We start from the raw sequence: 25,744 nt of genomic DNA, 5'->3' as shown, positions 1-25,744 counted from the left end.
GACTGTACCCAGCCTGTACATTCTTATAGTGCTATGTGATTTGGTAAAGTCCTTGAACGAGATTGAAAACATAGAGCAACGGGAAGCTCGTCTAGCTTCAAGAAGAAAGGACTTGCCACTGACTGTCAGATCAAATCTCAAGGTATTTAAGCACTCAGCAGGTCACCAGGCTATTGTCCTATTTAACAAATTGCCAAATGATTTGAAGTCGCTCACAAATGCCAACTTGTTCAAAAATAAATTAAAAGCTTTTCTACTAAAGAAATGCTTCTATTCAGTAGAGGAATATTTATTGGATGACGATACAAGATATTAGTTAATTATGCTAGTTTTGTATACAATAGACATATATGACATTATTTATATTAATTGTATTCGCACTTGTAATTGTAATAATATGTTGATAATGAATAAGTTGAAAATGAAATGTATATAATTAATTAAAATAATGAGCATGGATTATTATATAATATTTAATTTTAACTATTTAATGTAATTTTAATTATGAAATGTATATAATTAATTAAAATAATGAGCATGGATTATTATATAATATTTAATTTTAACTATTTAATGTAATTTTTTAATTAGGTTAAGTTAATTATAATAGAAATTCAAACAGAATGTTTATCGTTATACTGAATAAATAAAATAAAATAAAAAATAAATAAATATAGGTACATTATTATTTGTAATCTAATTCTTCTACCTAGTTTTTTTTTAATTACACATCATTGTCTTGTTCTCTTAAAGAGTTTCATTAATTAAAGGACGACGTCCTTTTTTCTCTTCTCCTGGATTATTTCTGTCACTATCACCTAGATGAATGAGAGTTCTTTTTCATGCCAATTTACACAAAATCGAAGGAAAAATTCGTTATAGAAAGGACGATTAATCTTAAAATACATAACTAAATCTTATAAATCTACCAAAAAATTTTAGAAGATTTAAGTGTAATTCTTTTAGTGTAATTCTCTGCTATCCTAATATTCTTACTATTAAGTTAAAACACTTTACTTTCGAAGTACAACCAATGTCTCAGTCAATTTAATATTATATTAACTTTCAAATTAAATACATAGGTACGTATATATGTAAAAAATCTGAGTAATATCATCAAATCCAGAAACTTTCTGTTATTTAATATAAAACGATAAAACAGATTTGCCTGACTCACCTATTACATTTTTTCTAAAAACCTCAACAGACTTGTACCACCTCATACCAGCCTATAATGTACGAGTTTCAATTTGATACCATGATGGCGGGCCACCCTGCCTAACGTCCCAATTTCCTTCGTAGAGGGCTAGTTATGTAACGACCCGCCTTTTGAGTGAGTAAGAAATGAATTAGGCTTTTGGTGAAAAAAAAATCAAAATCTGAGCTAACGATTTTTTTTCTATCGAGGAAATCAAATAAATTAGTTGAATAGTGAATTCAGACCTAATGAATGAAGTATAAATATCCTGGTTCCATTTTACCTTCACTTGAAGCTTCTTTTTTTGAAGTATTATAAGGCGTTGGACTATGGACTGAAGCCCCTTTTAAACGGCGCGAAGACTTGCATGCAATATTTGATACATTGCTAAATATACAGTATTAATTCAGTCGATCGACCAAATACAGCAACGTGACGAAAATCGCATGCAAGTTCTTGATCCGTCTAAACTTAAGCACGCGGTTGTTTTATGCGTAAGACGCAGCGTTGAACGCATGCGATCACGGAATGTAGGGAAAATGACAATGCGCTTTTAAATAGGGAATGTTACGCGAAACTGCGTAGAGGGCGTCACTAACACAACCACGGGGCCAACCGCGAAACACGAAAATCGAAAGTTCGGTTTCTGCCTCTCTATCACTTTTGCATAACATTCGATCGATAGAGAGGCAGATAACGAAATTTCGATTTCAAACAAACCGCTTTAATGCATCAACGTCAAAGTGAAAACTTGTCAAAAAACTGTTTAAGGCACAGTATGTATAAGTTACTCTATGGTTTTCGATAGGATAGGTGCTAGTACTGCACTCTGGCGGCAGAATTTTACAGTGGTACTCCCTATTGTTATACGCTCATTAGATTATCTGATTTAAAATGGGTGTGCGGCAAAAGCATCGCGTTTGATGCTGCGTTTATCGCATAAAACAACCGCGCGCTTAAATGGGGCTTTAAGCTCTGGTTTCCTAGGAAAGTGGTGCCGTCATATAGCGGTCGTAACACAGCGGTAAAAGACGTCACTAGAACGTTGTCTATGTAAACCAACTGGAACGGTTTCCTAGAGGGCGGTGATTGACACCGTAACGTCAAAAAGCGGTGCCGCCACGCCATTTGCATGACGGCCGTCTTGACTGTGTCGATAGTTTCGTGAACGTTTTATTTGGTAGCGTCGAAGCTATTTCTACTATAAAATCTCAAATGCACCTTCTGTACCACGAGATTTGAATAAATGATCTTCCGCACTACGATTATTTTCCTCTTCTGATGATATTTCATCCTCCAAGTAAATTATTAAAGCTAAATCAAGTTCGTCCATTTTCTTTTCTGTATGCGTTTCGTTTGACGTTAGTGGCTGAGGGTGTGTTATGACGCCGTGGAACTTTTCACATGTCGTCACCGTAAAGACGACCGTCTTTTTGCGTCCGCTACATGACGTCACCGCTTTCCTAGGAAACCAGAGCTTAAGCTTAAGGTAAGCTGTCACCTAAGAACTGGACAGTCGCGTGCAAATGTCTACAGCTCGGCCGTCTATTCCGAGCTGGAGCTCGAGCTAGACGGCGTGTAGCTGTAGTATTCGCTCTGCTAGGCGGTGTTGATCTGCTCCACGTTGAGATGCGTGATGAACCGCAGCCGCATCTGCAGGGCGGGTCGGAGTTTGCGGATCACGGTCTCCACTTCGCTTTTGAGTGTGTCGCCGACGAACATGTATTTTATGTGGTAGCTGTATTTTAGTTAAAGAAATTGTTCACAATATAACATTTACAATTTTCGCGTTTTGAACACATAATACCGACGGACTACCCGACGAAAAGCACACTTCGCACTTTTTCATGCACTTTTCGTCGGGTAGTCACGCAAGTCTCTGTTTTGATATTTTGCTGAGACGTCAGTTAGCCGCGACCACGACCAGTGAAACCTGTGTCGGTAAATAAAGGTAACAAAATAAATTAGCGTTAGACCCGATTGTAAATGTGATTTAATATGAAATTGTTCACGTTAAATACAAAAGGAATATTCACATTATGACTGGACATACATTACGGCAGTGAATATAGTTGGAATTTACCGCATTGAATAGACAATAAAAGCGGAATATTTTTTTTTAAGTTCGTCAACGGACCGTATGGACAAAGAGGATATAATAAGATAGAGCGGTACTGTCATAGTAAATTTTGTAACCAGTGTAAATTCACTGCCATCTATCGACATACTTTAAAACTAAAAATGAAGATTTATAAAAATACTTTTAAATGTATTTAAATATGGATAAATGATTTTTTTATTTGCATTAATAATTTTTATATGATTTTGACCCACGTTCTTTTACTGATATGCGTTAAAATTATAAATAACAAACGAAACCGTCAACGCCCTCTATACGAGAGTAGGCCAAAGCTAGTGGCGCCATCTGATCGAGAATCAAATTTTCGTGATTTTCGAGGCACGTTTTTTCCTTAGACTGTATCCATCTATTACGGAGTTATATCTTTGGTATGGATGAACGTGCCTTGAGCAAAACCGATTAAAACTCAGAAAAAAGAAAGAAGCGGCAAAAATTGGTGACGATCGATGATTTTATCAATATGGTTTTATTGTATGAGTTAAATATGGGCTTGTAAAAAGGATACAGCAGATCGCATATAGGATCAATGTATTGTAGATGTGGTTGCGTCTTGTCGATGTGCGCGAGCAGCTCGTAAAGCGCTATGGTGATGTCCATGACGGCACGGGACACGTCCGCGTTGAACCGCTGCAGGAACGGCCCCACCAGGTGGCACAGGAACACTAGTTGCGTCTCTGTGTGGATTTCGGGTGACAGCTTCTCTTTCACGAACCTGGAATCGTATCGGATCATACTCAAAGCATGACTTACTATAGTTGCCACATGCGTGCGCCCGTGAGGGACAGAACATACGCAATGCGATGATAATTTCATTGAAACACGTTTTAAACTTCCTGACAACATTCCAAAAACAACGTACGTATTTGAATCGGGTTCATTGTTGCTCACTAAACTTTGGTGGGGAACAACAATACGTCTCCCGTTTTGACGTGGCACTTAGGAGTTTTTAGAAGTAGACAGAAATGAAAAGAGAGAGTATGACAATGACGAACAATAATAGCGCTTTCTCTGCTACTCCTACTGAAAGTTCCATAAGATATAATATGCAACAGAATAGCACAGGTTAAATCTGTAAGGGCCGGTTACACCAACCACTGTTGACGGACTGATCAACGTCACTCACCAGTGAACTATGAAACTTCCCATACAATAAAATTTTGCGAACACTAACGGTGACAGATGGTTTGATGCAACCAAAGAGAATTAAGTAGACATAGAGTGCTCACTCCATACATCAGTTTTGTTCCCAAAACGACTATAATTTTCGTAGTCGACATGTAGCGTCAAGTAGCGGAATTATCAGTACTGCTACTCGACAACAGATGTCGCGACGCACGGGAATAATTTTAGTTGTAAATTGTTGAGCAATACACTTTTCGTCAGTCGCAACACACGGGACATCTAGTGTCGAGTAGCAGTACTGATAATTTCGCTACTTGACGCTAGAGAGAGAGAGATCGTTAAAGAGTTCGCTTAATTTTATTGTATGGAAAGCTTCATAGTACACCGCTGCGGCGCGCCGGGTGACGTTGATCAGATGATCAGCCTGGAGAGGGCGGATGGTGCAACTGACACTTCCATACTTAACTAACCTCCTGAGACCCAGAAGCATTTGTTTTGTTTTTGAATTTGGAACCCTTAGTTACTCAACAAAAGTTCACAATAGATTGTGGAATATGTACAAAAATTTGTACGCGGGGTCTTAGGTTTATTATAAATGCGAAAGTCTGTCTGTCTGTTTGTGTGTTACCTCTTCACGCTTAAACCGCTGAACCAATTTAGCTAAAATTTGGCATAGAGATATTGAGTCCCGGGGAAGGACATAGGGTAGTTTTTATCCCAGAAATCATCCTTTAAGGGGGTGAAAAGGGGGGTGGAAGTTTGTATGAGAAATCGATAAAAAGCAGATTGGATAAAAAATAAGCTACCCAAATTACTAACTCCAAAGCTAGTAATCTATAAAAGAATGAAATGGCAACGAACTACTTACTGAGGGACCTGCATGATCTGGCCGGCCCCGGCGTGGTACCAGACGGCGTGGGCCAACGCCAGCGTGAGGCTGTATTTGTTCTCCAGCATGGCGTCGTTGGTCGTGGCCAGGTTGAACAGCTGGAACGGCGAGTGCTGGTACGGCCACTCGGTCATGTCGCTGTGGGTCATGGCTTCCAGTATCCTGGCGAAAAAAGGGATTGTTTTTACGTTTTGTTGGACAAAATGTAGTTTGAACGATTATTAGAGCCATTCGAATGCCACCTATTCGGCATTTTTGAAGGTTAATATTGGGCTGTAGCCGCGCGTGTCTGATAAATCTTGGTCACCGGTATCACGACCATGCCTTTAGTAACCCCTCTGCCGTAGCAAACTGTTGCCGACGAAATCCGGTGCCATCGGGAGGGACATGTTCTATGCAGATCACGTACCAGGGTGTCTAAAGTATCACAACTTTCATGTCATGAATGACAGTCCAGTACGAATCGGGCAGAGCAGCCATTATGAGTCCTATCGCGTTAATTCAGAGTTGAATTGTGGTCGCGGGTATGACTACGAAGCCCTTAGTGACCACGTCCAGCAAGCACGACATCCAGTGTCATCGGGAGGGACATCAGTTCTACGCAGGTCACGCACCAGGGTGTCTAAGATATCATAACTTAACTGTCATGAATGACAGTCCAGTACGAATCGGGCAGAGCAGCCATTATGAGCCCTATTGCTTTGATCCAGAGTTGAATCATGGTCGCCGGTATGACTAAGAATCCCTTAGTGAACCACTTCTAGCAAACTATTGCCGACGACATACAGTGCCATCGCAAAGGACATCTGTTACGGGCCAGGGTGTCTAAGGTATTAAACTTACCTGTCATGAATGACAGTCCAGTACGAATCGGGTAGAGCAGCCATTATGAGCCCTATTGCGTTGATCCAGAGTTGAATGTTGGTCGCCGGTATGACTACGAAGCCCTTAGTGAGCACGTCGAGCAAGCTGTTGCCGACGACGTGTGGTGCCATGGGCAAGGACATGAGTTCTACGCAGGTCACGTAGAGGGAGTGCGCCGATGGGTTCGGGAATTCGTTGAAACGCCAGTCGGTGTTTGGGAAGTGGGATACACCTGCCATTGCTGGTGGATTGTTCAGGAAATTATCAAGTGTTTACTTTTGGGGTAAAAAATATTGTTATGAGGCGTTCTGACAAATTTTTGATAATACATTCTATAAAACTCGTAACAAACAATACAATACGTCCTTTCTTTTCATAGTAAATTCAATACGGATAAATGCGTCTACGGGGTAATTGTAATTGGCCTTAATACCGTGCTTACACATTGATAAACCAGCCACCTATACTTGCCCGCATTGACCTTAATACTAATTTTATTGTAAAGGGGCAGTAGTCCAGAACGTGATTTCTAAATTCTTATTGGTTCTTTATTATTTATCTTATATTTCGATTTGCTTCTGCCACGGTGGTCTTTACCTCCTTTACCCACTTATAAATTGGAAATTATACAAATACGATACACAAAATAGTCAAAAGTGAAAAAATCCTCAAAGGTTTTATTTTGTTTCTTATTACAGAATATTATCGTTGTAAACCTGTGCTATAGTTTTTTTTAGCATTAGAAAGAAGGTAAGCGATACTGACGTGTATTTTTATTAAATATCACTTTTGAAACATAAGTCACAACAAATATGTTACAATTATAAATCATATACGATCTTTTACATTCTTTTGCTTTCATAAGTAATATAAATTTAATATTTTTCAATAAATAGACAAGTCAAGCTTGTTTTCATTTTTTCTAATGCTAAAAAAAATAACTATAAGCACGGGCCTGTTTTCCGATTTAAAAAGGATACTGTCAACCATCCTATTAACCAGGCTGAGGTAGTAGTTAAGGTCCGGCGTCCACGGCGTGGTGTCCGCGTCCGTCTTCACCAGGTACGCCTGGAACGCATCCGTGGTGGCCCAACTAGCGGGCCGCACGTCCTTCAGTGACCCCAGCACTGCGTTCACGAGCTTCCTCTTTAGCGGCGGCTTGTCGCGTAGCTTCGTCTCGTAATAGTGCAGCGTGTTGTATAGGAAGGTTACTGGTCGATCTGTAAGTTGTATTGTACTATAGTGTAGACAGTATTTAAAATATTGATCGCTCAAACAAGTCGTTCCATAATGACGGGAACCATTACAAAGATAGGTAGTGATATAAGTACTGTAGGAAACTGAATTAAATTTGTATGTATTTAGTAAACATTCAACGTGCGAACTATTCGGGGTACCTTAAAACCAGCCAACTATACACCAAATTATTTTTAGGTGAGACTATTATTTGAATGAATTATATTAACCAATTTTCTTAAAATCCAAATATTTTCATAAATGAGAGAACAAAGCTAAAACAATCGAAAACATAATTGGCAGGTATGGACTTAATTATACGCATTGAACTCTTGGACCAAAGTCTTGGAAAGTGTTTGTGGCCTAGCGGTAAGAGCGTGTGGCTTTCAATCCGGAGGTCGCGGGTTCAAATCCCGGCTCGTACCAATAAGTTTTTCGGAACTTATGTACGAAATATCAGATGATGTTTGTCAGTCGCTTTTCTTTTCGGTGTAGGAAAACATCGTGAGGAAACCAGACTAATCCCGATAAGGGCCTAGTTTACCCTCTGTGTTGGAAGGTCAGATGGCATGGCAGTCGCTTTCGTCAAAACTAGTGCCCACGCCAATTCTTGGGATTAGTTGCCAAGCGGACCCCAGGCTCCCATGAGCCGTGGCAAAATGGCGGGATAACGCAAGGAAGATGATGCACTCTTGGACAATAGTTTTTATATTAAATTAACCTCGTAAGGCCCACCATACACAGTTTCCCCGTTTTATTATTTGAACCTTGTTGTATAATAGATTAGGGCGACTTTCGTTTGTTTTACAAAACAATAAAGCAAAAGAAATACTACTTTGTGTAGTTATTGAAAGGTTTAAATTAGATTGAAACAAAGTGTACATTGTAATGTACATTGGGCCTTACGAGGTTAAATTAAATAATCATTTATTTCAGGCATGACCCATAGAAGTGTTAGTAGCAAAAACTTAAATACTAATGTTATACAGTACAATTAATTAAAACCTACCATGCAAAACAGTATACTTAGAGCTGCTTATTGGACTATAGTTCGGTGTGGTTCGGTTGTATTACAGTATTATCTGTTTCACCTGATATAACGAATATGGCTCACCGTGGAACTTGTACAGGTAGCCCAGGTGCTCGAGCAGCTGCTCCAGGTTCTTGCTGACCTGCGGCGTCTCCAGGTGGCGGTGCACCACTATGTCCAGCACGGGGATGAAGCGGAGACACACATTACTGAGGTAGACGGGAATAGGCCCGCCGTAGGCGCTGCTCGCCTCTTCGGGAGCGAATTTCTCGGGGTACTTTCTGTGGAACGCCAGGTGTTTGTCGTACCTGACATGATTTGCGTTTTCATGAAATTAGTCACTTAAAAATATTCACGGAAGTAGATCCTGAGCGTTAATTTAGTCTCACTGTTACTCTTTTGCCAGTGGTTTCGGGACATCCACTCGAGACAACAAAAAAATCTGTAATATTGTTTACTAAACAATAAATATGAAGCTATAAATAAAACGACGTAAGCACTTACAAACCAAATTGCTTATTTTATACGCCTACAGCAATCGATCCCACCAGATGAAGTGACAATTCGTCACAGGTACATTTTAGTTATCTTTTACAGGATGATTTACAAGAATGGAACGGATATCTCGGTCTTATGCCGGCTGTACACACTTGCCGAGACCCTCTCGAAGAATATCGGCAAAAAACCCGCCCCAAACGAAGAAGAGCAAGAAGAGACGATTAAGAGTGAGACGATGTAGCAGTATGTACACACTCGTTCTTCTGGCTGTCTCGGTGTCTCTCGACGAGTGTGTACAGCTGGCATTAGAGAGTGAACGTCTTGTTTGTACTCTCATGTATTTTGTGACATTACCAGTTGTTCTGCTTCCAGTGTTCAGGCGAGTTCTCCTTGACGAAGTCTTGGGCCCGGTTCCTAAGCTCGGAACCCTTGAGCAACAGGAGTTGGATGATGTAGAGGCACACTTGGCTCTCGTTGCCATCGGGGTTTGGCCTCAGCACCTAGACATTGAAAATATGTTTATAAAGCTATGATATGATGATATACTAAACAGGCGTAGAGTGCGTGCACGAACTACGAAGAAGCGAAATGATCCACCGCTTCTGGACTGAAAACATATTCTTCTGGACTGCAAGCAGGTAGGAACAGGTACCTGGATAGCAACCTGGAAACTTTGTTAGGTTTCGTGGAGGAGCTCGGGCGGTGAGAGTAGCACTACCTCGTTTTTTACGCAAAACAGGCACAATAGTTGTCGATTTGCGGAGCATGCCCAGAAAAACTAAAATGATTAATGATCCACCGCTTGCCCCTAAACGAGCCCTAAGCGAGAATCCCTAAACGACAGAAGATTTTTATTATTAAGCCTATTATAACGGCACCTATAGCGCCCGCCATGCGCCTCCGGGTAAAATTGCTTTTGACACATGTCAAATTACACAAATTATATACAATCACATGTTGAACTGACAATTGACACATGTCAAATTGTATGAAAATTAGAGCGTAAAGCGAGGTTTAGACTAGCAAGAACTTGCATGCAATTTTCATTACATTGCGGTATTTGATCAAACTTTTGAATGCACTTTACCTTAGTAGTCGGCAATGGAACGTAAATTGCATGCAGGGTTCTTGCTAGCTAGTCTAAACCTCGCTTAATAAAGGTTACACATTTGTGTGTGGTCGTCGCATTATGTTTCTGTTCCGAAAGGCGTGGACTAACCAGGCACAGCACGAGCCTGTCGATGGTGACGATAAGTTTTTTGAATGATTCACGGTTAGTTTCACTAGACTTATATTGACCGGGATATAGACCGTGATTACCTTTTGAATTGTTTATGAGCTCCCGATATTTCGACGCAGTTACAATTAAAAAGGTAATCACGGTATATATTCCGGTCAATATAAGTCTGATGGTGACGATGTTGTGTTTCCATATGATGTCGTTGATGGCGCTACGCACTTCCCACCGAGTTGGTCACTTGATACACGATAGTCACAGTCCTCGGGTGAACATTGTTAGTGTCCCTACCAAGTGATGCACTCACCAGACACAGCACGAGCCTGTCGATGGTGACGATGTTGTATTTCCATATGATGTCGTTGATGGCGTCCACACACTTGTTGATGTGCGGCCCGCCCGCCGGGTTGGTAACCTCATACACGAGGTAGTCGCAGAACTTGCGAAGGTGAGCTGAGAGCGCTCGGGCGCCGATGCGTTCCAGGATTCTACACACAAAAATAACGACTTAGGGCCAGTTGCATCAACCACAATAGGGTAATTGATAAATTTTTATTAATGGTAAATGTCGATCAGCTTTAGAGTTACCCGTGAACATGATGCATGTAACTGCGTCGAAATATCGGGAGCTCATAAATAATAAAAAAGGTAATCACGATCTATATCCCGGTCAATATAAGTCTAGTCGATCAGCTTTGTTTTGAGGATCAAATGTCAGTATGGGACCCCATTGTCTTAAAGCAATACAAGTCACAAATGATGGTCAAAGTCTGGCACCCGCACTTTACTGACGAAACGCTTCTTACAAAATGGCAATACATCATGACGTTACCATGTAACGTCGCTACTGCTTAAAAGTCGTTTCGATGTATGGAAAACAAGGAAAATGCGATTTTATCGGTGCAATATTGCGTTTATGTATATTGTTGCTGTAAAATATATATTTTTTAATAAAATGTAAGGAATCGAATGGTACCATTATTCTTTTATTCCTATTTGGAAGTAATTTTTTTTTGTTTTGAAACTAAGGTTTTGTATTTTTTATTATTCCCACCATATATATTTTTAAATTCCAATTTATTGTGATAAATTACTTATTTTCTATATATTCAACTGGATTTAGTTATAAGATTCGACATGTGTCAACAACCCTATTGACGGACTGATTGAACTATGACATTTCCCATAGGTACCCTAAAGGGGCCCCCTGACTATCAGTCCGCCGGACGATATCGGCCTGTCAGTTAGAACAAAAATTTGACAGTTCCGAACAACTGACAGGCCGATATCGTCCGGCGGACTGATAGTCAGGGGGCCCCTTAAGTCCGTGCTTATCATATGCTAGTGAAGATTTAGTAGTAGTAGTAAAACACTTTAGTGCACAAAACAAGTACATCATCATCATTGGCCACATCATCTGTTGTAGATGCTTGTTGCGGCGCTTGTGGGTTTATGGGGTCCCGGTCCCGCATCGCCGTTGATGGCTATAAAGTCCTATCGCAGCGCGGCATTTCTTACCACATCGATCGCACACAAAACTCGAACTCGAGTCCGCAAGTGGTGGTGGCTATGTGTACAAAGGCGAACTTATTCCTTTAAGGGATCTCTTCCAGCTAACATTTAAGCAACTGAGATTTAATACTATTTTGGACATTATTTATTTTATTATATTTCTAAGTATCGATAAGAATATAAAAATGGTTATAAGTAGTACCTATAGGATATTTTAGTATAAGATCTATTGTTTTCAGAATCTATTAAACAGACTCGATAAATTACAATTCTCAAATTAAGGCTTCACGCGTTTTTGGCTAAATTTGTCCCGGAAATAATATACCTACGTTATGGCGCTCCCAAAGTCTTAACTAAAGTAATGATAAGTATTTTCTCATAACTAAATTATGTTGCAATGCCTGTCGCGTCGAATGATGATCATAAGAGTAGCTGTCACGTAAAATGTTTGTAGAATTTTTTGGAAGTTCTAAGTTCTTAATGTATGTCGAATTGTAACATTTTAGTAATAAAAATACGGTGAAAACATATTTCTTCAATTATTTTTTAGATTAATCTCAAGCAAAAGAGATTTGAAGGAACTGTCTTACTGTCATAGGCATCATTATTCGACGCGACAGTATAACTATACAATAACTCACTTGAAAGCAATAGGATTAATCCTATTTGTATCGAAGATCATCTTCCACAGCAGACAGAGGAACAGCGGCGTGCCCGGCACGGAGAAGTGAGATATTATGTCGTTGTCGTTTGCCATTGACGTCCATTTGCGATACTCCTCCTCTACGGATTTCTTTAGCACTTGCTTGTTTTCTTTAGGTGCTGGATTCTGTACAATAATCAATATTAAAACGATTTCTCGTATTACATGTGCAAAGGGATCATATACAGCTGCTGTAGTGTTTTACAAAGTGGTGTAACGCGTTACCGCCGCATTTGACAGTTCTGAACGCACTTTTATGGAGTTATTAATAAACGCACTACAGGCCTCAATTATTTAATAATCACGATAGTTTAAGGTGGTTCGACTAGGTTACCCAAAGCTTAAACCCCGCTAGATGGCGTCACTTTCGCAAATTTTCAGGTTTAATTTTTTTGTGGAATAGTGTTGGTATCTGTATACTTAAAAGTATGTTTAGCGCACTCTTTACATAAATATTGAACTATTATAATAAACATTGAATACTTCATTAGTGCAAAAAACACTTTTAAAGTCGACAGAGTGTTTCTGTCATGCTATTTCCTACTATTACTCACACATGCAAACAGTGTTTCCGTGATGCTTGTAGTAGACAATTTCATGCAGTGTAAGTATGCTGCAATGGCGTTGCGGTATGTTCGTGGAAATACGTGCAAGAGCATTCGGGTTCGAGACTGGTACGACAGGGGTATTTTTTTTGTCCTTTTTGTGTTATCTTATGTTTCTTATACCTTTTATTCTTCGAATTCTTGTCCGATTCCGATATAACCGAAATATATTTCAGTGATATCGGAAACGGCTCTAACGATTTCGATGAAATTTGCTGTAAGGGGTTCGATCTAGCTAGGTCTTATCTCTGGGAAAACGAGCATTTTTGAGTTTTTACTTATGTTTTCTTTTTCTCCCAGATATTCAGTATTATTAATAAATTAGTTTATAACGTTTTATAAAAATATGTGACGTTTTGAACTAAAAGGTACCACATTGTCGGTTGTCGATTAGGTTAATTTCATTTTGAAGCTTTATGGAAATATGACAACAATAAGTAGGTACCCGTTTGGTTGAAAACGCCACATATATTGAAAACCTGACTTTCACAAATCTCACCTTTTTGGGTTCTTCCAACTCGGAAAGGATGGAGAATACTGACGATTCTTAGTAGCACTAGCCCAAAGAAGTCCAGGTTTGTAAGTGTTAGGTATCAGTTTTTTTTTAAAGGGCTAAATATAGTTCTACAAGTAAAGCAATCCCTTACTGCCCAGCCTCTATAGTATTTTTCAAACTGGAAGGGTACGATGATAGATTTCATCTCCATACAATTTATAACCTAATTATGCCAAATGTTGCAAAATTATATTGAATTGAGATCTATCATCGTACCCTTGCAGTTTGAAATAGTTATTTACGAAACAAGTGCGGAAAAGAGAAAATTCGAAACGAGTGACGACAGATTAAAACACGACCGCAGAGAGTGTTTTAAATCGACACGAGTTGCGAATTACCTATTCGCACGTGTATCGTACAACGTTTTACAGTACATATGGCCCTTTAAACTTTCGACATATGCATGAAAAGTGCTCTTTACGCACTAGGGCGAGAAAGTCGCACCATATGTACTGTAAAATACTTTTTAGTACATATGGTGCTACATATACGTTACCGCCCTAGTGCGGTAATTAGTACAATACGTGCATATGTCGAAAATGTAAAGGGCCATAATTATGTACTGTAAAACGTTGTACAATACACGTGCGAAAAGGTAATTCGCAACTCATGTCGATTAAAACACTTCCTTCGGTCGTGTTTAAATTTATCGCCACTCGTTGCCAATTTCCTACTTTTCGCACTTGTATCGTAATGTACTAATAATAAAGTAGTAATTGTAAAATAAAATTAAAACTTTTTTTATATTTTTTTTTTGGATTCAAGTAGGTACAGTGAGTAACAACATTGCATGGCCTTCTAATTATAACTATTATAGAAAACGGGATATTTATCATGTTTATTTATATTATTTATTTCTCGATATTTTGGCCGGTGTTGCAAGACCAGTCGTTGTGGAGATCCCTGGGGAGGCCTATGTCCAGCAGTGGATGTCTTGTTGGTGTAGATGGATTCACACAACAAATGAAATAATTTTTTTTCATATTTGTTATCCGTAGTTGTCCCTGTACCTGAAAGAAAAATAATATCATGATAGCACAAAATCTAATGTTATAGGAAGAAAGATGATGCAACAATATGGATTCTAATAAAGTTATCATTTACTTACCTAGTAATAATTGTGTTTTTCATTCATAGACAAAATTCCATAATTTTCATCCCCAGGAAATGTTTTATTTTACTTTATTGCAGTGAGGATGTCCTGATTTTTTCTGGCTAATGAAGGAAAACATTTTATTCTTGGAATGCCTCTTCATTTTGCACAATACCTAAAAAAACCTAGAGTTAGTGACACATTGACTATTCGGCAACCAAAACAGTAATAATTACATTATATAGGTATTGTTCACTGCTTATATCTACCATAACGGAAGAAGTGAGAATTATTTTCTAAAAAGATCGGCACGAGAAAATTACAATGTACAATGAAGGAATGAAACTGTACCTACCTTACGAAACTTCACCATCATGAATTCCGCTTCAATTGAGTCTGAATTTTTCTGGATTTTCGCGGACCAGAACACCGATGATTTTTGTAACTTGATTTAGACGTTGCTATCATTTTCAATTTATACAAACAAATTGACACAATAAACATGACCCTATGTGTCAGTTTCAACACTGTCAAATAAAATGCACTAAACATGACGGCACTGCAAATCCTGCCAGGTCGGCCAGGCAACGTCGCCAACGTCATAGAGTGGCAACGCCGCACGCAACGTATTTGTACACGACATTTGTGACACACACATACGTAAAATTGATGAAAAAATTACGTTGATTTATGTATGATTTCTGTATGAAACAAAGTTTTTCTATTAATTTAGCGCAAACGAATATTCGAAAGTAGATGAATGAGCAAATATTTGTGTAGTAATAGTGTGTAGTGCCTTAATTAAAGCAGATTGAATTTTGTATGAAAATCGAACCACCTTAAGTGAGATTATTTAATAATCGTCTTATCTGTCATTTGATTTATGTATCTGTAAGAAAGAGACAAAACATAAATTAACTAATTGAGGTTTGTCCAGTTTTATGAATAAGGGGAATCTGTACTGCATTCAGCGGTGTTAAGGCCAATCCGAACTCATACGCTGACATATCGCCTTTGAATGTATCGTAAAGCAAAGAATCGCTTGCAGACAAATCTGTCTGCTCGTGTAATGTACGAGCGACGACCAACTAAGTTTCGTATTAATAGTTTTCGTATGAGTGCCACAATCCTGGTACGAGTGGAATCGAATCGAACTTACCTGTGAGAAAAAGTCGACCAGCACCGGCGGGAAACACTGCAACGTGTGCTGAGACCACATGTGCGGTGTGTTCGTCATTATAGTGGTAAGTAACTCTTTCACTGCCGCTCCGTCGTTGGCTGACAACAAGAAAAAATATTTTAATAACTGCTATAAATATTGCTACTTCGTTTATGGTTTTTAGTGTTCCGTGCAAAACTTTGTTTTGACAAACGGAACACTTTTTTTTTTATACTAGGCCTAAAAATCATAATTTCGTTTTTGGATCAACAATCCGATACTAAAACGAATCAAGTAGACAATGTCTACTTATTTTCATGCTACTACCCTCAGTCTGGGTAATAGGTTCGAATCATATTCTACCACTGACTACGGTCCTGGGCAGTTGCTCCGTCAGTAGACAATATAAGGACCACAAAATATAAAATGCCAGTTCAAGAAATGTTCTGATGACGGTTTGGCGGTTGTTTAAGAGAGACGACTAACCTGTGCCGCTCATGTAGATGCCCCTCGCCAGCGTGAGCACCAGCACTCGGTTCAGCTCCTCGTTGTCCTGTGACACAAGTGACTTCGGCTCGGACACCACTCGCGACATCTGTAGTTGCACGCCTGAACTGCCCAGACTTGTAATGAGTCGTAGCGCGGTGCTTTCGAAACTGAAATCGTAATAAATGTTTAGCTACATACAGGCAAGAGTCGCTTGTCAGTGGAGTTTAGGCAGGGAGAGTCATACTTTCTTTTTCTTATGCTAGTATCATGACCACAAAGAAAGTATGAGATTTTTTTAATTCTACCATTACTGATAAAATTATCTTGTGGATAAGGATCTTGTGGACCTCCGGGGTGCCCTAGGACAATCAACAACTGACAAAATTTGATATAGAATGCGTTCGGTAGTTCAAGAGGGTAATATGTACTTCAGTTCATTGTTTGTAATGTTTGTATGTAACGGGAAAGTAATGTTCTCACTAAAAAAAAACTCATACAGTATTCGTTCCAAAACTACCGAAATATTGCAAGTGGCCCTTTGCCCCTAAAGGTTACAAAAAAACCGGCCAAGTGCGAGTCGGACTCGCGCACGAAGGGTTCCGTACCATTATATATAAAAACTGCAAAAAAATCACGTTTGCTGTATGGGAGCCCCCTTAAATATTTATTTTATTTTATTCTGTTTTTTAGCTCTGTTTGTTGTTATAGCGGCAACAGAAATACATCATCCGTGAAAATTTCAACTGTCCAGCTATCACGGTTCATGAGATATAGTCTGGCGACAGACGGACAGACAGCGGAGTCTTAGTAATAGGGTCCCGTTTTACCCTTTGGGTACGGAACCCTAAAAGGTCTAGCCGTAGTGCTGTTTCTGGTGGATGTAGGAGAACATGTCCAGCAGGTTGTGTATGTCTAGTCTTACCTGAGCTGCGGCTGCGTCTGGTGCGCCAGCGAGTGTATGTTGGATAGCAGCGTCACCCTGTCTGTAGTAGGCCTATGGAACTCTCCGCGTGACCTCGTAATGATTATCTACGCGTCACTCACCGCAGAAGGTACAACAAGCCAAGCGACTGCCACACGCGCTCACCGCCGGACGCCGCTGCGCTCGCTTTAATTTTACGACAAAAATGATTTCGCCTCGTAAACCATCTTCTCGTTCTTCACCATTCATCTCCGAGTTATTTATATCTAATGAGGGCTACCGTTTTTGTGGTCCACAGTTGGCGCCACTGTAGATGTAGGTCCAGAAAAACAGATCTCAAAATTCTTCTATGCTTATTTTTATAAAATCAATACGTTCTAATATACACAAAGGTATTTTAGCGTCTAAATGTGCCATTTTTTCAACCTATTTAATTTTGTATATATTTTATTCGGCACTTTTTTTAAACCACTAACATTTATTGAGCTATATCTATTGTTTACCATGATTAATCAAAGATGGACAAAGGTTTACCACAATTATGGATAAGGAGTGAAAATACCCGATAAAAAAGCTTGAAACCCCCAAAACATCAATGCATTTGACATTTTGAAAGACCTCCATCTACACTAGCGCCCCTAGCGGCGAAATTAAACGCGGTAGTCCTCATTTATCTTTGTGGTCGCCGTCTTACCAGAGCTGCAGTTGCGTCTGGTTGGCCTGCGGGTACGCGGCCAGCGAGTGTATGTTGGAGAGCAGCGTCACCCTGTAGTGCGGTTGGATGTGGTGGATGCGGTACGAGAACATGTCCAGCAGGTTGTGTAGGATGCCCCACGCTTGCGACTTGAACACGTTTGGGAGGAGTTGGACTATGAACAAGAAATACAAATTATTTTTCACCTCAGCAGCTCGAACAAGCCTACTTTCGTCACTCCAGGGAGAGATACAAAGTAGCTTTTTAATTTAGTGAAGAATTTGGTTTTATGTGGAATGATTAAAACTAATTTAACAAGACAAAAGAGAGTAGAATTATAATAAATAAAAAATAGAAGGCGCTCACAAACAGATCAATCCGCAACGCCATCTATTGAAATCGATATATTGAAGTGGCTCCATTATAAGGCTACTCTCCAGTAATAATCAATCGACACTCACTAACGAAACCTTTGATTCCAAGCGACTCAATCTCAGTGTAGACCAGCAGGCGGCTGTACGTTTCCACGAGCGCCGGCGCCATCATACTGCTCCCGGGTATACTGGTCTTGTTCTGCGCTAGTTTCGCTACGTGCGTCACTATAGAATGTATCAGAGACATTTTGCAGTGCAACGTCAGACTGTCAAGTATGCACATGGACAGTGGCACTGTAGGCAATGGTGTCCCAGGATTCCCGTTAGATAAAGCTTTCTGACTGCCGAACAGTGTTTCTATAATTATGCCCATGGGCCGCGCGTAGTATTCTTGGTTGGTTGAATACGCGTTACAGAGCAAAGCTATGCGGTAGTCTGAGCCCATGAGGTTCGGCGTGTTGTTCGATGTCATGAAGTGCTGAAGGAAGCTGAAATGATTTATAAAAATAATATAAAAACTTCAAAATAATGGTATTGTTGTCGTTATGTAACCATTAACTGCGTTGGCTGAAGATGGGTGGAAGGGAAAATGGGTGTTATTGTTAAATTATCGATAACATAACATTACTTAAGCATTAATCGTACTGATTCAGATTAGCGAAACAAATAAATGTTGAATTAATAATAAACATGAAAACTCGTAGTTTTACAGTGCGTTAACAAGTACAGCATTAAATAGATCGTGACGGCAACAGTGGACTAGTATAGCGTAACGACACTTCTTTGTTACCATAGAAATAAGGATGCGTTACAATATATTTGATTTGGCTACTTGGCGGTCACTGTTTATTTGTTGCTGACTGTATCTAAGTTGGCTTATAGTAGTCACGTCACGAGACTCACGACTTGATATCCTGTCAAAGCAACAACGCTCCTGAATTCGAAAAAAAGAAATTTAAAATAGTACTTACTCATATTGCACTTTTAGGTTTTGTGGCATAGGCATTGTTTTATGTTCCGACTCCGCTTTTTTCAACAAGTGCATCCAAATACACACCACAGCCATTTGATGCGTGCAGTGGGCCCTCGTACAATCAGGGACCGGCAGGGGCTCCTTCTCCGGATACAATAGTTCATGAAGCTTTATTATGGGTAAGAAGTTGGACAGTGGATTCCTTTGTATACTCCCCGATATAAACTGAAGGAGCACCCACATTAAATGATCTCTGCCTTTCCTCATATCATGACCAATCAATTTATTGTGAAGACCCATCACTATATTAGGAAATGAAGCAAATTGAAAGAGTATTAAATAAATAACTTGTGATGATAGGTGTAACCAGCACCAGTGTGTTGATGACATTTCGTCATCTTCGTTTTCCTGTTCACTCTTCTCCATGGCTAGTATCATGAGTTCTACTAGTTGGTCTTCCAGAGCGATGCAACGCTGCTTGTGCTGCTTTTGCAATCCCAGCATGGAGCACACCATGTCTCTGGAATATGGCTGCTGTAAAACGTGTCTTAGCAGGCCTATTTGTGGCTTCAATAGTTTGTCGTCATACGGCAAACTTCCTTTGAGAGAGAATTTTAGTGTGGTTGGATCTAGGCGCCATGGGTTGACTAAGTGGTCAGCGTAGCCCGAGTACTCTACTACTGGCAACATATGAGAGTGCCCAATAATTGACACCATCTGTGCACACGGCTTGAAGCTTTCGACAAAGCTTGTCAGCAGCTTCGCAAGTTGCTAAAAACAAACAAAATATAATATACATAGAGTAGGTATATGTAAAAAAAACGATAGCAACTAACATTGATCAGATTTAATCTGTATTGCAACTTACTCATTAAGATAATTAACAAACCTAAACACAATAAGGTTGCTTTGTTTTGTTACAAAGTAGGTACTTATGGCCAACTTCGGTCTCTATCATCAAAGTATCAGACTAGCTTGATGGTACTAAAACATTTAATTGTCATCGTCACCAAAGTTACATAGATATCCTTAATTTCAGCTCAATCGAACATTACTGGGAAGGAAGTGGTCTAAACAAACAATGTGAGTTAAATAAAGCGTGTAAAATACTCATCATCAACCATATTGCCAGATGACAACCAAACCTCACTAATTACTACCACAAGTTCAGAGCCATAATGAATAGTTCTAGTACCGAAAGAATGTTGATATTTTTTTCAATTAGTGATATGATATGATATCGGCCCCTCTCTTAGCCGAAGCGCCGAATATTCGGCATGACATGCGAACATTTTGAGACACAATTATTATGAAAACTGTTCGCCAATAAAGCAAAACGTTTTCTAAGACATATTGTTTGTTGAAGAGAATTAATGAATGTAGTTAGAATCAATCAAATAAGACCCATGATATAAAATATATATATACTATATTGAAATCAACAATAGCTCAAAAAAAGGATCTTCGTATTTAACAACTTTCCAAGAATACATTTTAAATATTAAATGTACCTAGTTTTTGGTTATTTTTGTTGTGATTTTTTAGGTGCAACAGATATTCGGTATTCGGCGAATAGCAGGCAACATTCGACAACAGGCAAAGTGGCCGAATAGGCCGAATACCGAATAGTTGCTGAATATTCGTGGCATCTCTAGTGTTAATAATACGTACCCAATGAGGCCAATGATTATTGTCAGGATAATCTTTTTGTATTTCCGTGACAATAAAGTAAGCGGGCAGCAAGGACGCGTTGCGGTCAAATATGTACTCTATGACATTATACAGGGCCTTCATCTGAGGCATTGTTGAAGAATTTAACCGCACAGGTAATGTGTGTGCCTTTTCTCTGCAGCCCTAGAACATAAAGAGAAAAACATATAGGGATAAACATAGATAACATAACTTATTAATTGAATGATAGGACTACAACTGTGGGACGCGCTAAGAACTATTAAACAAATAAATAAGATTTTAAAGCATTTTATACCAAAAATGCCTTCATTACATCATTTTGTAAAAGAACTGATGATGTTGAAGAAACTCATTTCACGTAACAAACCGCATACCTTCATGATCTCTCTGACGCCTTTGTAATCCACACCACCTATAATTCTTCTGATTAAATTGAAACATTCGATCCAGTAATCTGCATTTTGATAAGAAAGTTTTTCACTGGTCAGTATGCAGTCACAGAGCATCCTGCAACATTAAATGGATAAATAAGATAAGTTAAAATAAGTATATAGGTAAACAAGGTATTTACAGAATTAACTTAATCATCCATGTAATCAAATATGCTTATCACTGAAAAGTTATCAGTCACTATATATTTAATAAGCAAGATCTGCTTATTTATAAACAAACATATTAGTATTTGAGTTTTAGAACATTGATCTAACAATTTCAATGATACTTATACACATATTTTATTACAAAAGTTACTGTACAAAGGTATTGTTACAAATAGTACTGGTACAGTGTAATTTAAACGTATTTTTTGAACGAGCCTATAAAGTGTCCCACTGATAGGCATAGGCCTCCCCGCCTAGACTTCCAATCTTCCCGATTTACTGCAGCATCCGTCCAGTTGCTGAGAAATGCATCCAGGTCGTCCCGCCATCTCCCCTGCAGGTGTTTACGTTGTGGCACCCTTCTTCTTCTTCTTTCCCTGTTCCCTTTATTTGGGGTCGGGCCTCCTCACTCTTCTGCGCCAAGCAACTCTGTTTTGGGTTGTCTCTTTTGACATCTGGGATCTTTTGAGGTCTCTTTCTATGTTTGACCACCAGGTCGACGGACGGCGGCCTGGGCCTCCCTTCTGTTCTAGAGTTTTTAATGCGACTTTGACGACATGATCATCACTACGCCTGTTCACGTGGCCGTACCACCTAAGGCGATTTTCAGTTAGTTTTTCGGTGATTGGTGCAACTTTAAAGCTCCCCCGTATATACTCGTTCCGAACTTTATCCAATCGGGTACACCAACACCTCCCGCCCATCTCAACATTTTCATCTCGCCCATTTTCATTTTACCCAAATGTATTTGTAAAAGGATATTGTTATTTAAAAAAATTAAGATGTGGCTGAGTGCGAAAATTAAAACCTATCGTGTGTGGTATCATACGAAAGGGCTTTTTGAGGTGATTCTAAAAATATATCACATCATTACATTTCGGCCATTTTTTTTAAATTAAAACAAAAAGAATTTTCGAAACATTTTTGGGCAAGTTTGGGCTCCTCCAGATACGATATGGCAGATTTTTTTTTTGTACAATATACCACAAATGATACGTGATATCCTCATATCCAACCCCAAAAAAGAAATTTTGAAAATAATATTAACATTTTTTATTTTTTTTTTCAATTTTACAAACTGACACAGTTCTACTTCAATACCTATTTTACGAGACTTATGGAACTGTACTGCAGATATGGTACATATTAATCATAAAATGATACGTAATATCCATATATCGAACGGGAAATACCTCTTTAACCCTTTAACTGCGCCTTTTCATCGGTTGGTATAGTTTATTTTGTTTTTGACACAAAATATCAAGATTGTATAATGTGCCCGTCCCAGGTGAGAGAGCTATTTATTAGGAAGCCCAGCAGCTTTGTCGGCCGAACTTGATGTAAAGCTTTCACATTGCTACAGTATTCTTTAGAGGCATTTCATTCCTTATTAATATAAATAGTCTATTTTATATAAATTGTACTTACCGGGCCTGTATGATATTTGTGTTAACTAAATTTTCCATAAGTGTCAGAAGTTGCTTCATTTTGTGTCTGTTGGTGAGTACCGCAGTCAGCGTGAGGTACTGCCTGATGGCGGACTCCTGTACATCTGCACTGATTGTAGTCATGACGGCACATAGTTTCTTCTGGTAGGTTGCTAACCTCTCATTCTCCTGGTCAGGCTTATACACCAAGAAGCAGCTGAAGGCTTCTTCTACTGCCTCCACCCTCTACGAATAATAAACCATATTTATTTGAAATACCGGTCGGAAAACTAAAATGTCTAAATTACTAAATTAGTGGAAAGAAATTTAATATAAGTACTATTTCATTGTTAAACCACGAAGCCTCCATTATCCATGTTATTGCTGCTTATAAAAACATGTTGCTCTTCACTGTTTTCATATGTTCATAAATCATATTATATTACTTGCTTAATTGTAGTAATATACACAATACAACATAACAATAATTCTCACCAATATTTCGTTGACTATGTTAGCAACCTGCGATTCCGCCATCGTAAAATACAAGCTTGTGGCGGCTTTCATTAAGACATAATATGTTATTTACAGTTGCACGGTCGAAATTTAGTTCCACTTTATTGCAAACCAAAATGTGATGTCTGTCGTCTGATTACTTGACTGACTCTTGACTGATTGATTGACAAACAGCAGTTATCCTACTTTTTTTTTATCACTGCTTCAAGGTAAATTGCCATAGACTATAGAAAATATGTAATAGCTTGTCAATCGGAATTGATCGAATCGTCTCATTTCAAACATAGACAGAGAGAATCATACTTTCTATTATACTTTTATGTTTTACTCTAGTACTAGCACCCAAAAGAAAAGGATGAGTATAGTTTTTTTGTTCTTATTTACTGACAATTTGGTTTGACCAATTATAGTAAAGCTAATAAGATTAAATTAAATTAATACACAAATAAGATTTCTTGCATAAAAAAAAAAATTGGGCGCTTCAGACGATTCTGTCTGGCTTATTGCTAAATATAGTTTGACAAAGGACTGTCTTATTCCAAACATAGACGGAGAGAATCATACTATCTTTGTCTTACACTAGTACTAGCAACCAAAAGAAAAGGATGAGTATAGTTTTTTGTTCTTATTTACTGATAATTTGGTTTGACCAACTATATCACTCAGTGATATCACTGGAAATACTTACCAGCTTTCGATTTGAAATTTGGAATAATTAGAAAGAAGGCTAACAGAAGCCTTAAAAGTGTTTTTTTTATAGTACATTACAATACAAGTGGGAAAAATAGGAAATTCGCAACGAGTGGCGATACATTAAAACACGACTAAAGGGAGTGTTTTAAATCGACACGAGTTGCGAATTACCTATTCGCACATGTATCGTACAACGTTTTACAGTACATATGGCCCTTTAAATTTTCGACATAGTTACGTGATGTGCTAATTATCGCACTAGTGCGGTAAAGTAGGTCCATATGTACCACATGTACTGTAAAATACATTCAATCAATCAATCAATCAATTTACCACTATCACCACTCACTCACTCAGTCACTCGCTCACTCACTCACACTCACTTTATTTATCACTATTTATCATTATCACTTTCTTTCATTTTATATCTTTAAAAAGGAGTGTACAGGTTCTTATAGGGTCGGCAACGCGCATGTAACACCCCTGGAGTTGCAAGCGTCCACAGGCTATGAATGCTATGATCCTATGGTGATCACTTAGCATCAGGTGGGCCGTATGCTTGTTTGCCACGGACGTATTAAAATAAAACATCCGTAATTAGAGGCGATAGTTCAAGTTCAACAAGTTTTATCAGTAACAGTGAAATAAAAAAACTATACTTACCAAAGAATAATACTCATTAGGATAAACAAACGTCTTGTTTTTCACTGAAAGTTACTCTGGGCACGACCATATAGAATATACAGGGTGATCAATCCAGCAAATGGGTCAGTAGGGAGAATTCAGAAACTATGAGAGATAGCGAAATCTGTTCTTAGGAACCATGGCTTCGATTTTAGATTTAATAATAATAGCATTTTTTTTTTCAGTGCTGGTGGCCTAGAGGTAAGGACATGCGACTTGCAATCTGGAGGTCGCGGGTTCAAACCCCGGCTTCGTACCAATGAGTATTTCGAAACTTGTGTACCAAATATATTTGATATTTACCAGTCGCTTTTCGGTGAAGGAAAACATCGTGAGGAAACCGGACTAATCCTAATAGGGTCTAGTTTCCCCTCTGGGTTGGAAGGTCAGATGGCAGTCGTTTTCGTAAAAACTAGTGCCCACGTCAATTCTTGGGATTGGTTGCCAAGCGGACCCCAGGCTCCCATTAGCCGAGGCAAAATGCCGGGACAACGCGAGGAAGATGATGATGGCATTAAATTTTTTCTAATTTTTTTATTCAAATTTCAGGATCAATTATACAAACAAATACTACACGCGATTACATAAAGAATATTGACCAGGTTGATCCCCGGTAATGCATGAGAGTTAAAAAAAAGTTTGAATGTCATTATTATTAAATCAAAAATCGACGCCATGGTTCCTAAGAACAGATTTCGCTATCTCATAGTTTCTGACTTCTCCATACTGACCCATTTGGATTGATCAGTCTGTATAATACTTCGCTTAAAAAAATCTGGTAGCCGAGTTCATGATTATGTAAAAAAAAATGTTGTCTTGTCTTTGGTTCTTTGGTATGA

General features: G+C 38.8%; 1 protein-coding gene across 1 annotated transcript; it reads right to left on the bottom strand.

Moving 5' to 3' along the window:
* Positions 1-1,517: 1,517 nt before the first annotated feature.
* LOC134754164 (mediator of RNA polymerase II transcription subunit 23) lies at positions 1,518-23,664 on the bottom strand. Its single transcript, XM_063690286.1, has 18 exons — positions 23,508-23,664; positions 23,014-23,258; positions 21,361-21,493; positions 20,966-21,148; positions 19,293-20,065; positions 18,409-18,809; positions 17,948-18,122; positions 16,329-16,498; positions 15,843-15,961; positions 12,368-12,555; positions 10,522-10,702; positions 9,332-9,477; positions 8,564-8,787; positions 7,194-7,433; positions 6,193-6,454; positions 5,329-5,511; positions 3,844-4,050; positions 1,518-2,936 (listed from the first exon to the last, which is right to left on the bottom strand). Exons 1-18 carry the CDS (start codon positions 23,577-23,579, stop codon positions 2,798-2,800), a joined length of 4,041 nt encoding a protein of 1,346 aa, XP_063546356.1. The 5' UTR covers positions 23,580-23,664; the 3' UTR covers positions 1,518-2,797.
* Between the last annotated feature and the right edge of the window lie 2,080 nt (positions 23,665-25,744).

This window comes from Cydia strobilella, chromosome Z (assembly GCF_947568885.1).
Source record: "Cydia strobilella chromosome Z, ilCydStro3.1, whole genome shotgun sequence".
Taxonomy (NCBI): Eukaryota; Metazoa; Arthropoda; class Insecta; order Lepidoptera; family Tortricidae; genus Cydia; species Cydia strobilella.
The sequence above is the reverse complement of the archived record's forward strand: the minus strand, read 5'-3'. Positions and strand labels throughout refer to the sequence as shown.

What these genes read in the sequence shown, in the direction of transcription:
- LOC134754164 (XM_063690286.1), bottom strand. Translation starts at nt 23,579, where the DNA reads ATGAAAGCCGCCACAAGCTTGTATTTTACGATGGCGGAATCGCAGGTT. An exon ending in ACAAATATCATACAGGCCCG is followed by an intron (nt 21,494 to 23,013) that starts GTAAGTACAATT and finishes TTAATGTTGCAG; the next exon opens with GATGCTCTGTGACTGCATAC. An exon ending in CATCTACATGAGCGGCACAG is followed by an intron (nt 15,962 to 16,328) that starts GTTAGTCGTCTC and finishes TCTTGTTGTCAG; the next exon opens with CCAACGACGGAGCGGCAGTG.